Here is a 16280-nt window from a genome sequence, read left to right on the forward strand (position 1 = left end):
GAGATGACACGTATGCCTTATTCATCTTCTATTCTACCTTAAGTTACTGAGTAAAGACTATGAAACTGGTAGAAGTCAGTTACTGATTCTGAAGATGAGAAACTGAAGAGTGGCAGGTAGTAAGTAGTGCAGCTAGTACAGTAGGTCAGGCTAAATAAACTTTAAAAAAAATTAAAAAATAAACCCAGCTCAGTGGCAACAATGGCACAGATTCATGTGTACATGAGTGAGTGAATGTGCTTGGTGCCATACTGACTGCCCTTTGTGCTTCACTCGAAAACAAGTGGGCACACACCCTCACACAGAGAGCCAGAGGGATGACCCTTGGCCGGGGGGGGGGAAAGAAAGACTAGAGAAAGAAAAGGTAGATTAACCCCTTTTCTTTTTTACAGTGTACTATCTATCTGAGTGTTTTGGAAGTTCCCCAGTTGAACTACGCATTTTCTTCTTCAAGAAAACGAAGAGGGAAACTGATTTTTTAAGTACTATTAGTAGCTCAACAGAGAACATTTCACATATAAAGAGACAGGTAGTGTCGCAGTCACACAGCTCCAGGGGCCTGGAGGTTGTGCTTTCGATTCCCACTCTGGGTGACTGTCTGTGACGAGTTGGTGTGTTCTCCCTGTGTCCGCGTGGGTTTCCTCCAGGTGCTCTGGTTTCCTCCCACAGTCCAAAAACACACACTGGTAGGTGGATTGGCTACTAAGAAAAAGTGTCCATGAGTGTGTGTCGCCCTGTGAAGGACTGGCGCCCCCTCCAGGGTGTGTTCCTGCCTTGGGTCCAGTGATTCAGGGTAGGACTCTGGACCCACTGTGACCCTGAACTGGATAAGTGGTAACAGATAATGAATGAAAGAATCAACTTCTATTCTGCCAGGAGAACAGCAACAAGCCTTTCAGAATGAGGCTTTTGGATGTGTGATAAAACATCATACATGTACACACATGCACTAATTATTATTAAAAAAAAAGGCCACACAAACACACCCACATAAACAGAAATGCATGTGCACAGGCAAGCAAGCAGACTACTGTGAACTACAAATGAAAGGGCCTGCCTCTGAAAACTAGGGAGTTGGCTTTCTTCATTTACACTATGTACTCAAACACATAGCTGCAGTATTATAATTGAGGGCTTAAGACACCATTAGATTACTACTGAATTACAGCATGTTGACATCACACACAGGCTCACAGTAGACCACTTTAGTGGCTCATGCAGTAAAAATGCGGCCTCAGAGTCCAGAGAAAAGCCCTGCTACTGAGCTACCACTAATGCAATTATGTTACTATATATTTTCATTTAGAAGCAATAAGAGATTGTAGTGACAACAATATTGGGCCTTAAGATTAAATAAAGTGAGTACACTCTGCCACTTGCAAAATCACATTGAATTTGACTGTTCCTTAATATTTTTGGGTACTTTTCCTAATGTTACTATTAGGAAATAAATGTAATAATAGGATATAACAGTAATATTACCTTTTTAAGGAAGGAAAAAACCCAGACTGGGGGGTGGGGGATCTCAAACTGAATGAGGAAATTTCCCTTGCTAAACAAGGAAGTTTTGGTCTTTTGTGTCTGGTAGATGTCCTGTCCCGTGCTGATGGTTTTACCATTCTTAGGTTTGAAAAAAGAATGGAAATAAATCGAATATAAATCATTAATATTACGTTTATATGCTATCCCTTTTCGCCATCTGTACAGCAAAAGTCAATATTATAGTGATGATGCATAAACAATAAAGTGCACAGCCGTAAGGTGTGACTGCTTCCCTGTCTGACATGAGGGGAAACGGTTTGTGTGTCTTACCTGAGCAAATTTATTCAGAAAATGGGCAAAAATGCTCTTCACCAAAAATGGAGTTTTCCAAATGAACTGAACAAGCAGTCAACTATCAATTCAGGATATAAAGGAGATTAGTATAGGAATCCATAGATGGAGGTATAGTCCATGGCAGTTATGGTGAACACAAATGACCAAAATGGCATAACCTGACTGGACTCATTCTGGAGGCAGTCTGCTCTGAATACACACACTTACAGTTGTGTCCTGCCTGGAATGCTTGCCTTACTTTTAGCAGTGCTAGGGCTCCTAGGTTACACAGGGAGAGAGAGGGAGAGGGAGAGAGAGACTTATGACAATTTACAGATGTCCTCAGTTTTCTTCCACAAAGGTTTGGCTAAAACATTCACAAGGCTGCTTTTAAAAATGTGTGTACACTTACTGAAGCACATCCACCAAAACAAGAGTGTGTTGTGTTAACAAACGAGTGTGCGACCATTTAAGGCTGATTCCATTAGCTATTAGAGAAGCCTGCAAAACACACACACACACACACACACACACACACACACACACACACACAGTGTTCTCTCTGACCAATACTGCAATCCTGAGGGAATCCTAGAGCTGCTCAGAATCCAATAAGGTACAAAAAAAATTCTAAAATTAAAAACTGTTGAAAGAGAATACCAGCACATACTTGCTCCCAGGCCAGTACTTCTCATTATTATTATTAGTTTTATGGAGAATGACCTGTAAGCACAGAGAGCAGCAGACTCAGATTGCTCCATGCACGCTGGATAAGCAGCCTTCAGCTTATAATAATACATTGTTTGTTTGTGCACCTCTCCATAAACGCAACTACGCCTCGCATCGACGCAGACCACAATGACTGATACTGGTCAGTAGTTGGGTGAATATTGTTTACGTTCAACTGAAGATGTACAGGAACATGAACTCCGCTTCTCCAAACACAGAGCCTGCAGACATGGTGTGGATGTCAGGGATGAATAAAAAGGCTGAATAAAGGAAAAATACGGAGGTCTCTGTATATTATAGTGATGTGGTTGTATAATTGCAGAAACATAAACGCTCATAATGCTGTATGGCTCTGTGTCAAGTCGAAGCAGAGGTATAAATTGGCCTTTAGGAGTACAGCACTAGAATCAGATTAAATTAAGTAGTTTGGGGCAGTAATACAGCAAATCGCCTCTTACTAACACAGGAGTGTGTGATTTATTCAGAGGTGCTGACAGGGGATTGTAAAAGCCCTATACAAGCAACATTCTACTCTTTCACACCCTCACTCCTGCTCCCTTTCTTCTTAATTTAACACACATAAAAAAAAAAAAAACCAGACAACCTAACTTACTCATGCTAGTGTATGCCATATATAGACATACATACTCCAACTATTGCTATTCCACTGTGTGTGTGTTCTTCAGAGTGAAGTGCTGCAGTGCAAAGGGGCTCAGTCACGTTTTCAGCTCCCTCTGCCAAATCACAGCCATCTTAGCAAACGCCCTGACCCACACACTCTTTGGCCAACAGGTGTGTGTGTGTGTGTGTGCTTGCGTGCGTGCGTGAGAGAGAGAGAGAGAGAGAGAGAGAGAGAGAGAGAATGAGAGAGAGAAACAAAGAAAGAAAGAAATCCGAACGAATAACTTTTAAAGGGGATAAAAAACCAAATTTGTGCAAGTGAAGAAGATTAACTGCCTGATCAGAAAGAGTTTACCCTTCAGGGAGATTGAGTGCGACTCTGAGTGTATAAGTGGTAGCTGTGATAAATTATGATTATGTGTCTGTTTACACGTATGGGTGTCATTGCTCAAAACATTTGGTGTAGGACAGTAACAGCCAATTATTACGAGGCCAGTTACACTTTTTGGACATTCTACCACAGACAGCTGTATTTACCAGGAATCAAATTCTATGTTGAAGGAGTTAAATGGTGTGTAGTGCAATTTTAGAGATGGCACATCATTTACCAATATTTTTTATATGAATATTTGCCTTTACATTTGCACTGAGGACCATTTTGCACTGGGTCATTTCCCCAAAGAAAAACATACTTTCACTAGGCTTAGTCAAAAGCCAACAAGATATATTTGTATGCATATTCAAATTAGATACTTTGCCACACTACACAGTTTGACCTGTCAGACTGGATTTCAATTTCCTTGACATTATACTTTTGAAAAAATTATTTTGCCAGCCCCACCCTGGACAGCACCTGTGATTTCACGATGGCAACTATGGATACGGAAACCTTCAGGGGTAAGAATTGCCAAGAGTTGTTTGAATGCTCAGATTATAGCTGCAGTTGCTCATTAATGCGCTTTGGTCGTCATTAGAGTGTAGAATGAATAGGTATCAGTCCATGAACAGCAGAAAAACAGCAGCTTTAGTGAGAACACTGATTGTTTTGTCTAATATAAAAAAAATGCCTTGTGCTTAATTCTGCTTGTAACTCTCCACCCACGTGGGAATAGATTCAATCAAACAAAAATTCCACTCTTTTAAAATCCCTTTTCATATTCACTCCCCTCCTCCTCTTAATAAAAGGCCTGGGATTATTAAAGAAAACAAAAAAATAACTTTCCCCTCGGAGATTTGCATGAGTTTTACATTTCCATTTACACAGCATAAGGTTTGGGCTATCCCTATTTCCACAGGTGTTCTCTGTAATCATACATACTACCCAACAGAATGGGTCGTAATAAACTACACGCAACATATGACAACATAGCTGGGAAAAGTATATTTTGACATGTATATCAGCTTGGGTACATAGAGTGCAACCTACACCAAAGAGATTCATTTAATTAAAAATATTAATCCAGAGGCTAACACAGCCCACTGTGAACGGAAGCTTTGAATAACCTGAACTGACCTATGCTGGCACATTAGCCTGTGCTAAGGCAAACCATCTACCGCAGCTAACACCGTAATAGGATCAGGAGTTTACATGGCACCCAGCTGAGCCATGATCTGGGGTAGACATCAGCCCACTGAAGCAGATCAGAGACCACCAGGGAAAAATCCCATTTTCCATTGCCATATCCCCACATAGACACAGTCTGAGTCACAGTCTCGCTGTATTCTCCTCTGACAGAAGATGTCAGTTGCAAAGAGTTATGGAAGTAACTGGCTCTAAGATGTCAGAGGAGTCTTTTCAGGATGACTCATAATCTAGTATAGGCTTCCAGGCAGCCAAGAAGAACCATAGGCCAAAATGTGAAAGGAAAAGGGAAAAAGGGTTCATAATAGGCTCACATTATAATACATCTTCTAAACACACAATGATCAGAAAAGACCTTAGCTCACAACGTGTGGGTGTGGTAGGTGTGTGTTTGTTTACAAGCAGCATTTCAAGTGTCGACAACATGTTTACTGTTGACTCACACATGCCACACCTTAATCTAATAAAACTAAGTGTGAACTTACAACTATCCACACATGGAAGTGAGCTTTAAAGTGAACTACACTGACTGTGGACTATGAATAGGTTTGGTACTGTACCTATTGGTCTGTGCTCAAAATACTAAAATGGAAATGTACCGTGAATAAAATGCTCTTTTTAAAGTGGTTTTGAATAGGAACCTCAGCCCAGTGAAGAAGAGGCTAAACCTTTCCCAGGAAATTTTCAAGAAGCTGCATTCAGGTTTTGTCATGTTTTGTTTCAACACGTCACACACCCATTGACACACTCCCTTCCCTCACCTGCTGCCCTGGCTCCTCTTCTCCATACTGTCCCCTCTCCCTGAAATTGATGGTGTCTGCCTCCCACTTTCCAGCTCCTGGGCGGTGGCGGAGGTGGGTGAAACCAATCCAGATATGGGGGAGTTCCTGCCTTCCCCTGACCCTGCTCCAGCTTCGGGCTTCATGGGCTGCCCGCGGCCATTCAACTCAGCCTCAGAGCTCCTCTTGATGGCTTGGAGCTGGGCTAGGGGCACAATGTCACAGCCCTGTGGTCGATGCCACACTGTCTGCTGACTGGTGCAGTTGTAGTAGTAAAAGCGGTTGTTGTTGTTGTCGAACAGCTCCCACCACTGGTTGCCGTCGGACTCGCGGACGGGCACTCCTGGCGGTGGCTCCCAGCCACACTCACCCGTCAGCAGGTTTACGTACATACGCTCTTGTGAGCGCGGCTCTACAATCTCCACCCAGTCAGTCCTGCACAGAGGGGACACATGGGAACAGTGGTCAGGGTGGTTGAATAATGCACTGAACAAGAAGTTTAAACCTCAGAAGAAAATGATCATTCAATAACAATAACATGAAATTTGACAGTCACCTAAAGCACCATGTAGACGGAGGTTACCTCATACGAAACAAAGATGCTAAACATATAAGGGTTAAATCACAGTGAACATGAAAAAAAAAAGAGGTCAGACATGATGTTTACACCTATACTAAATTTGAAGATCCTGTACATAGAGGCTTATCGTTGATGTAAATATGACCAAACAATTTATATAACATTACATTTTAAGAGCCTCTATTGATGTTAGTAGCTGATATAGTTTATGTGATGGCTTATCACCCCTTTAATGATGTATAATGCACATTTATACATTAGAATGGGAGTGTTACTGATGTTTTGAGACCTTTAACTCGGTGACATTTCATCTAAATAAAGCTAAACCTTCACTAAACCTCCAGCTCTATTAGCAGTATGTGTTTCTGTTACACAGCAGAGGACTCCAGCTGGTCCCCATTTAGTACGAGCTTAAACAACAGGTGTACGCAAGTGCGACCTTAAGAAACCCTTCTCCTATTAGAAATGTAGCCCTTAACCACACACACAGCAGGCACACCCCCTCTGAGCATCCACTGTTTGCCAACAGAGTTAAATAAAGCATTATGATTTCTCAGGAAACAACTTGATGCCTGAATGAATCCCAAATTTAGTAGTCTGCCTTAGTATTTAAAAGTGTCATTCAAGGTCAAAAAGGTCTCAAAACTGGACTTGTAACGTGTTTTCAAAGCTCCAGTGTCAGTCAATGGTTTAAAAATGTAATAAATAATAATAATAATAAAGTGCCTTGTTCCAGTAAGCTAGACTTTCTCTTTCCAGGTTGTGGCAGTGAAAAGACATCTGGAGTTAGTTAAACAACATAGACAACTCCAAATGTTTAAAAAACACGAACCAAGATGAGGATATTGCTCCAATTTGGGAGATGGCTTAGTACAAGAAAGTAAACATACAAAGTACTACAAAACTATACAACTCTAGTAACAAATGAGTTTCTGTTTTAGTTAAAACTCACAGACAAGTTAAACTCCAGCCACATACATTGCAACTTTAAGCTTCTGAACGGGAACAAACCAGAGAGAACTACAGTTCCCCACAATCATAGAAGTTCCCTTTACTTCAGTAACAGAATTCTAAACCACAACAGTATTGTTTTGTATCAGTATTAGGCAATAGCACTGGAACAGGGATGCCAACTGGACTTCGATCAGCAAAAGGCTGTAGGTGGTCTACTCATTTGTTCACAGGCCACTCAAAAAACACTTATGTAATATAACTTGATTAAAAAAGCTATTACATATAAGCCCAATAATTGATTTTAATTCTGAATTGCCACATTCAGGTTGTTCCATTTTTTTTTTTACATTTCTAGAAGCCACATTAGTGCAGACAAAAAATGTAAGCAAAACTTAATTTTCCCACAGCCTGTTAAAGAGGGTGCTGTGAAAGCACTCATGCTTGCTAGCCTGAGCTCCAGGAGCCAAAATGGTGCAGGCAGAAGAGACAGGGCACCAGTCCCAGGGAACACAGCCAATAAGTGGCTCCAGAGATTGGCCCTTGGCCCCTGCTCAGAGATCCACACCTCTAATCTCCTCTCACCAAGGGGCACAACAAAGGATCTGCATCTCTTAAGATTAAGAGACCCATCTACCTCTGCTACAGATGGCCAACAGCCTGCTGAGCCATAAGCTCTCACTTACAATGACAAGAGGTGTAAATCTCTGACCTCACTGATTTGATAAGAATGCTTCAGGGCATATTCTACAATGTTTTATCATCTAAGGCAAGGCATTCACACACACACACACACATTAGACTATTATGATCACCCCCTTGTTTTTACACTCTGTCCATTCTCTCAACTCCACTGACCATACGGGAACACTGTGTACTTCTACAATTACAGACTGTAGTTGTACTGGACACTTGTTTGCCCCATTTCACCCTGCTCTTAAGTGGTCATGACCCTCACAAGACCACCAAAGAGCAGGTATATATTGTGTGGTGGATAAATCTCATTGACAGTGACGCGGTGTGTTAGTGTGTGTTGCGCTGGTACGAATGGATCAGACACAGCAGTGCTGCTGGAGGTTTTTAAACAGTGTCCACACACTTTCCACTCTATTAGACACATCTACATTCATGATCCAACTTGCAGATTTACAATTTACAATCTGTAACTGTAGACCTAGAAAGTGCTCCTGTCTGGTCAGTGAAGCTGAGAGAATGGAAAGTGAGTGTAGAATATTTATTTATTTATTTACTTATTTATTAAGGGTGGGCGATACGGCCCTAAAATACATGACCATATTTCAGGGTAATATATATATATATATATATATATTAGTGGGCGGCACGGTGGCACAGCAGGTAGTGTTGCAGTCACACAGCTCCAGGGACTTGGAGGTTGTGGGTTCAAGTTCTGCTCCGGTGTGTTCTCCCTGTGTCTGTTTGGGTTTCCTCTGGGTGCTCCGGTTTCCTCCCAAAAAATACACGTTGGTAGGTGGATTGGCGACTCAAAAGTGTCCATATGCGTGAGTGTGTGCCGCCCTGTGAAGGACTGATGCCCCCTCCAGGTTGTGTTCCCGCCTTGCGCCCAATGATTCCGGGTAGGCTCTGGAACTACTGCGACCCTGAACTGTATAAGTGGTTACAGACTGCAATGAATACATGAATGAATGATTATATATTAGTAATATTAATGGTTTCTATTTAGTCAAGTTTTATTTTACAATAAATGTAACAGTTTCAAACATTCAGAAGTGACATAAAAAGTCACTTTACAAAGTAAAATTTGCTTATTTTGTAAACAACAGTAATTTACGAAGATTCTGATTTTGTATGAAATAAATAATGTAGCATATAAAACTACCACATAACCAAAGTGCAGAAAATATAGTGCGTGCGCATAAACAGCAAACGTAAACAATTATTCAACAAGTAACCACAAAGCTTCATAGTAAAAAAACATAACAAAAACACAGAATAGTTGCTGTGTTGAGTCAGTGGAGTTTATCTGCTGGGGTTAGAGCTCATTGGCTGTTGAATTATTGTCACTGCATTTTTGATTTTCCTCATCCTCACCCAGGTGCTTCTGCTCGAGTTGGTGAAACCAACTTTTTGTTGGGTTTTAGTTGCGTTTCCCCATTCTGTTGTTACAGGCTTCTTTCATTACTTACATATTACTGCTGTTTACTGTACATCTGAGATTTTGTAGCCTAACCACCTCCACACAACTAAGGTCACTTCCCTTTTTATCTTTTGGAACAAATTCCTCAGAGCCACTTTCCACCGTAGCTTGAGTGTTTTCTACAATGGACTGATTAATCACGGATCATTGGACATGGCAGAAAGCCACGCGCAAACTCATCGGTAGCCTTGATAAGAAACTGAACGAATTGCACGAAACGAATTTTGGGGGTGGGTGGGTGATGTTGGATGGTGGACGACGTTGTCAAGGTTCCCACCATAACTGTAAAGCACTGCATCTTATTTAAATATTAGAATACACACAAAAAAACGGGGTTTTATATTTTAGTTTGTCACTGTTTCAGAGTGTTACCCAGCGTGAGTGAACATGATGAATGAAAATAACATGCTTTACCCTTTAATAGCCTCCTAAAGACCTTAATCTGGCATATCTGACCACAGTCTGGCCTGCCGCCTCTGGGGGGTGCCTCTGTGCCCCCTTAGCCATGATTGTTTGGGGTTTCCTGTGCTGTGATGCCTTTAGGAAAGTTAAGACTTAACAGTTCAAAAGTTCAAATGTGCCTGAAAACACGATACACACCTGTTCCAATTTTTACACGAGTCCCTTTCTCTCTCTCTCTCTCTCTCTCAACCCCCTCCCAAAAACACACACACACACACACACAAACACTCAGACCAAATGAACCACAGGAAACCACCTGCTGGAATCCGTCAGGAAACATGAATATGTCTGTTGCTCTTCAAGTTTTATTTCCTTTTCCCTTATAGCACTGGCTATAGCTTTATATCCATTTTTCCCTCCTCTCTCTCTCTCTCTCATATTCCAAATACTTTACTCTTCTGTTCACTCTCAACCTCTGTTTAAGACCTCTCTGTTCTCTCCTTTCTCAAATTTGAATTCATATTTACATCTTTTTCCCCCTTTCCCCAATTTTGAACCTTCTCTGTAAGTGCTCCTGAGGTATGTGAATAAGATACTGTGACATATCAGTGTGATATCCCCAAAAATGACAAATTTGTCCTTTCAGAGCATGAAGGGACCATGTTGACGTTATGCAAACATTTAAACAAAACCACAATTCACTTTAAAAACACAAAGAACTTGCTCGGTGCAGGAGTGATACATTTTTATCATCTATAGTCAAGGATGATTATAGTCATAAACACTAATAACATATCGATATCACACTCTACCTGCAAGGATAGCGTCCGATCACTGCTTTCAAGCTTCTTACTCTACCAGGTTCAGAAGTCAAAACCCACACAGACACCGAGCTCCACAGGTCACTTCCCAAAAGCAGAAGAAAGCAGTGTGTGTGGGTGTGTCCATGTGCTGCCTGTGCGTGTATGTGCAAGTTAGTTAGTGAGCCTTTTGCCACAGATCGAGTTCATCCCTCCCACTAGGAGATAGAGGACCATCTGCTTAGCGAGAGGCTTGTGGTCAACTTGGTCTGAATCACCCTCTGTTGCCCGATTCTGGCCACCAGTCACTGTCCCACAGTCACACCACTGCAGAGCATGACCAGCTTCATGGCCAGAATGACCCCTCTGAGTAAGAGTGCTCAAGTGCTCAAATCGGAATGTGTGAGGTCAGAGCACTACATTAGTATGTGGGGGTTCATCCATCATTAGCGTTTGTGGCAGATAACAGTTTCTTTACCGACAAACAGGACAAAGACTGACTTGGACCTAACATTCTTCAAAGCATCAGGCTATAACGATAATAGCTGTGGTCATTTGCTCTGTTTTGGAAACATGTCTTTTGCACTCTGCTTAAAAATGTATGTATGTAGGTATGTATACACAACATTCTAATGCAGTGATAGTCGGCTTAATTAGCTCATATTATATACATCATACGACATAAGGATGGGCCAAAATAATAAAGACAGATACTGAGAAATATACAAATACATAATGACAATGGGCAAGCATGTCCAGAACTATATATTTGTTTGTTCTCAGACCAAACGAATGTGGAGAACCTCAGAATGCTGACAGTGTTACACCCATCTCTGTTGAATATGGTTTCCACTATAAATTAAGTATAATTAAAACAAGTCTAGATAATAATTATATACAACCAACATGAAAAAGCAAGCTCTCGATTAAAAGGCATAGTTCACAATTGTAATTAGAAACACTTTTTATAAAACTCAGAAGATATTTCCTCACCATTTGCTACTCTCCAGTCTGTGTGCTCTAAACTGGTCTAATGTGTTTACGAAGCCCCGGAGTCTGTAAACGAGTAAAACAACAAACTCAGACACTGTCCGGTATCCTAGGTCTTCCACCTCTATCTTGGCTCATAGTAGAGGCATCTGTAGTAATTGTTTGGACAATGGAGAGAACTCCAAATGTTGAAAAGAAAGAACTGAAATGAGGATATTGCTCTATTCCTGCTCCATAGGTGGGTAAAATGATTCTTGCGGTATCAGATTCAAACTTAGGAGATGCTAAGTGCATTACTGATGCAGATTAGTGGTCCAAAACTAAACTTGAGTTAGAAATGAGTTTCTGTGGTAATTCAAAGGGAATAAAACGTACAGACGAGTCAAACATCAGCCGTGAACAAACAACAGTAGGTTCCGCCCCACAAACACACGTTCCACCTTAAAAGATGCTCAGCTTCTGAATGTAAACAACCAGAGACAACTGTGTTTACTCACAATCGTAGATGTTCCTTTTAAGGCTCTGTAACACACAAGGAACTCCATGACAGCATTTGGATAAAAATAATTTTATTATAATTATAATTGATGGTCTAGATTTGCATTATTGTCCAAGCTTAACAACAACAAGAACACAGAACCCTAAACAAATTAACCAACTGTCAATCAGATGTTAGATGTCCAGTCTGATCCAGATATTGTCCTTATTTTTTGAGAGAGAGAGAAATAGCCTCTGCATCCAGCCTCTCCCTCTGTCTCACCAACACAATAGCGCATCTGGAGGTTCATCACCGGGATGTCAGTTTGTAAACAATGGCAGTGAAAAGGAAACATATTGGGAGAGAGAGAGGAAAAAAAAACAGATGTCCCTGTGTTTATGAGCTCTGCTATGAATCTAATCCTTGTCTCCAAGCCCCAGCTCACCCTAGAACCTCACACAGAAGCAGAGACTGAAGCCAAGATTTACAGGTCAGCCTGAGATTGATCTCAGAACAGAATCTTGCCTTGTAGAGTATTTCCACACAAGCTTGAAAGACCACTATGACCACAGAGCTCCTAAGAAAATCTCTATAATAACTGTCCATATCGAATGCTATGATGCTTTAACATTCAGGAATGTGTGAGTGTGTGTGTGTGTGTGTCCTCTCTGTCCTAGCCAGTAAGCTTTCACTGGAATTAAGAAGCTTCCCACGCTCATACACACTGACACACACAGAGGCTTTGAGGAGCACAATAGCAGTGGGTTTCATTTCAGACAGCAGTGTTATCGACAGTTCCAGTCTCCCACCGACCCCATAACGCTCGCCAAGCCATACACAAAGGAGACGAAAGTCATGATGAGCTCATCATTGGGTGCCATACAGCAAAATCTCTGCTGTTCTTTCCAAAACCAGACCCGCAAACCTACATCTATCAAAGCTTTTAGAGATTATATGTACTTTATGTAATAAGATTAATGATTAAACATAAATAAAAAACATAAAATAGTCAATCATCAACATCGTCTTACTGTATCACTGCCTATGCTAAATAAAATCAAGACCCATAAGGAAATGAGGTAATATGCCTAGCATCAAATGAACAGAGAAGCTTATCATTACAGTAACATTCATTAATTCATTCATTGTCTGTAACCGCTTAACCAGTTCAGGGTCGCGGTGGGTCCGGAGCCTACCCAGAATCACTGGGCGCAGGGCGGGAACACACACCTATGGACACTTTTTGAGTCGCCAATCCATCTACCAACGTGTGTTTTTGGACCATGGGAGGAAACCCATGCGGACACAAGGAGAACACACCAAACTCCTCACAGACAATCACGCTGTCGCCGTAATATATCTTTGTCATTTCACGTTTAGTGAAGTGATATTAGATCATTAGATTATTTGTCAGCAACTCGGGGTGTTGATGGGGGCGGATGTTGGGGTAACAAATGCTCACACTGGCTAATATTGTGTTGAGTTAAGTTCGAGACAGAGGGTGTCTGTGGAGGACCTACCCACTCAATGAGTGAAGCCAATTCCACTACATGGTACCTATCCTATCCTATTTGGTTTTTGGGAATTGGTACCTGGTTTATTTTCCAGTAAAACAGCTGATTTAGCTTTAAAAGGTAATCATTTTTTTGTGCTTGTTTTAAGAGTAATTATGGAACATAAGGTGAATGTTGCTTTCGGATAAAAACGATCAGTGTGCAGAGTGCATCTTTCAGACATGCCCGGACATGTCAGCAATCCGGGAATAAGTGAATAAAGCTCTGCTGTATTTTCTGCTCGGAATCTGCTCTCTGAGCACTGGGGGAGAGGAGTCAGTAATATGTCAGCTCTTGATTAATTCTGCTAGTATTTACTTTTTTTTCAGATTTTGTAAACGTTGAAAATACACTGAAAAGGCTTCTGGAGTCAATCCTCGGCATGCAATATTTGGCTATGGATTGGATCCAGCTTTTGAAAACAAGAAACAAGTCAAAATACCATAAAATACACAATTATGTATTACGCTGCCAGGTTTCTAGATAGTCTACGTATGTCTAAATTTATTCCACACTAAATATACATGTGTCTACCACGTAGAAGCCATAGGTTTTGTCTTGTCACATGAGGAAAAGGGATGCAGTATGCTGTTCCTGCAGAGAGAAAACAAGCAAAACCCCAATGTATGTGTTCATGTGTGTGCACATCCCAATGTGAGTGGGTCTGTGGTGGCCTTTGAACACTGGTACACATGGTAAATCTCTCAGTGGAAAGCGAGGGGACATGGTAAATATGTCAGATCACAACGCATGGAGTGATGCTCTTCAGTAGGAGTAGTCATCATGCGATTTTGTCATGGGTTGTGTTTATGCTGTGATCAGAGCTGGACGCCAAGTCTCACGTTTGTGTTTCTGTGTGTTTACATGGTGTGTCCACAATCTGCATGAATGTTTTGGGCAATGCAATGATTATTCTCTCAAAGGTCTATTGGTTTGAGTTGTTAGTTTACTTCAGCTGAAGGCTATATTACACGTAATAACATTTATAAATATTTTTAATACTGCTACATGTTTACTTAGCTCGTCTCTACCTATAAATCCATTTTGTTTATTTTTTATAGTGTGTTTATTTTGAGTTAAGCCATACACAGAGAGAGATATATACAAGGCAACAGAGTCAGGATAATGTTTAAACCTTTCATACCTAATTCAGATTGAAACAAGTCTGGTTACAAGCTAATGATGTGACTCAAGAGCTGGGGAAAACACATTTACAGCATTAGGTCAATGCTAGAGTTATTATTCCTGGTATTTAGTACTGTCTGATTTATTTAGAAGGGCATTTTATGTTTCCATCCTTAATCCTCAATTTAATCAAAATATTATAAATACTAAATATTCACTAATTAATTTTGTATTTTATTTATTTATTTATTTATTTTTTACATATTAGGGCATTGCCTTAGTCAATACTTACTCATTCTGATACAGCTTCTCTGTGTGCAGTCATTAAACATTGTGCGACAGACATATGGCTTTTAAAACAAGTATATAGCTTTGCTGCTTGTCTCAAAAGGCTTTGCCTTTTGCCAGGCTGCCATTGTAAATAAGAAGTTGTTCTTAATAACATGCCTGGTGAAATAAGGGTTAAATTAAAAAAATTAAAAAAAAAAAAAACACAGACTAACTAGACAAAAGTGTTGATTGTCCTCCAAAGAGATGACTGCACCATTTGGAAGACCAACAATATGATCTTACGAAGATATTAAAAAGACTCTTTAAAGAGAACAGCCAGTGAACGGTGACTGCTTAGTAACAAGTAAAAATGTAGTGCTACATGAAGTTATATCACAGTAAATACAACAAAATAAAAAGGCTGTATGCATAAGAGAAACACTTAAGCAGTGTTACGAACATTATTTGATAGTAGCGATATTACCGTGGTAACATTTCTGTTTTTGAAAAAACTTCTGGGTTTTTTTCCTGTTCTGACCATATCAAATATAAAAAAGAACTGAAAGCAGAATCATGTGGTTTGTAAGGGTATTACAGCCATATTGCCCACATTCACTGCCAACAGAACACAGACCATAGAGGGAAGAGGGCAGTCACACACAAACCCATACACACCAACACACACAGGTAATGCAAATGAGGAAAATATATATATTTGCTCTCTTGTATCTTTTTCAAAGTCATTCTCACACCTGCTCAGTGTTAAAGGTGTCGGGGAAACTAACGATGGAAAATATTTATTTAAAAAAAAAACGCTGTCTTAAAATTGATCAGAAAACACTGGCTTTTTACACTTTGATTAACAGTAAGTCAATATACCCGTAACATTTAGCAGCCTTTTATATTTGTGTTTAAGATAAAGTCCAGTTTTATATGCAGTTTAAAAATAAAATTATTTTTCCATATTTTGGCAAAATGAAACATTTAACAAGATGGCTAATGCTGCTAGAAACAAACTTAGAGACTGTTAATACATGAACTGACTTAGAACTACTTTAAATTACATAGAGGGTATGAAAAATTAAGGGAATTAACTGTGGAAAATTATATTGTTATGAAACATTATTTGAAGAGAGCACATGAGACAAACAAACAAAAACACATTAGCGCTTTCTTTCAAAGAGTATAATGTTATGTGACTATGGCAACAACTAACACCTGTTTGTGTCACATTAGAAAGACAATACGGAAGCAAGTGCTTCTCCTTGGCACAGGCACGCACACACAAATATATTTCACACTTGACCATCTGTTTCAGTTCTCAATGAGAAACACAACACCCATCACCTTTCTGGCTACACAGCAATGTACCACAGCCACTCTCAATGCTTCCCTACAACTGCACTATTAATAATTAAATGCAGTGCCA

The 16280-nt window shown here is 40.3% G+C and overlaps 1 protein-coding gene across 2 annotated transcripts in view; it reads right to left on the bottom strand.

The window, feature by feature from the left end:
• Positions 1–16280, bottom strand: part of arhgap46b (Rho GTPase activating protein 46b) — a 72166-nt gene that overhangs the window by 37433 nt on the left and 18453 nt on the right. The window contains exon 2 of one of the 2 annotated variants that reach the window (XM_066671911.1): positions 5509–5961. The exons of the other annotated variant lie outside the window; for it this stretch is intronic. Coding sequence (XP_066528008.1) covers positions 5509–5961 — 453 coding nt within the window. The remainder of the gene's footprint in view (positions 1–5508; positions 5962–16280) is intronic. 2 annotated transcript variants of the gene reach the window in all.

The sequence above is a fragment of the Hoplias malabaricus genome, chromosome 5 (genome assembly GCF_029633855.1).
Source record: "Hoplias malabaricus isolate fHopMal1 chromosome 5, fHopMal1.hap1, whole genome shotgun sequence".
NCBI classification, from domain to species: Eukaryota; Metazoa; Chordata; class Actinopteri; order Characiformes; family Erythrinidae; genus Hoplias; species Hoplias malabaricus.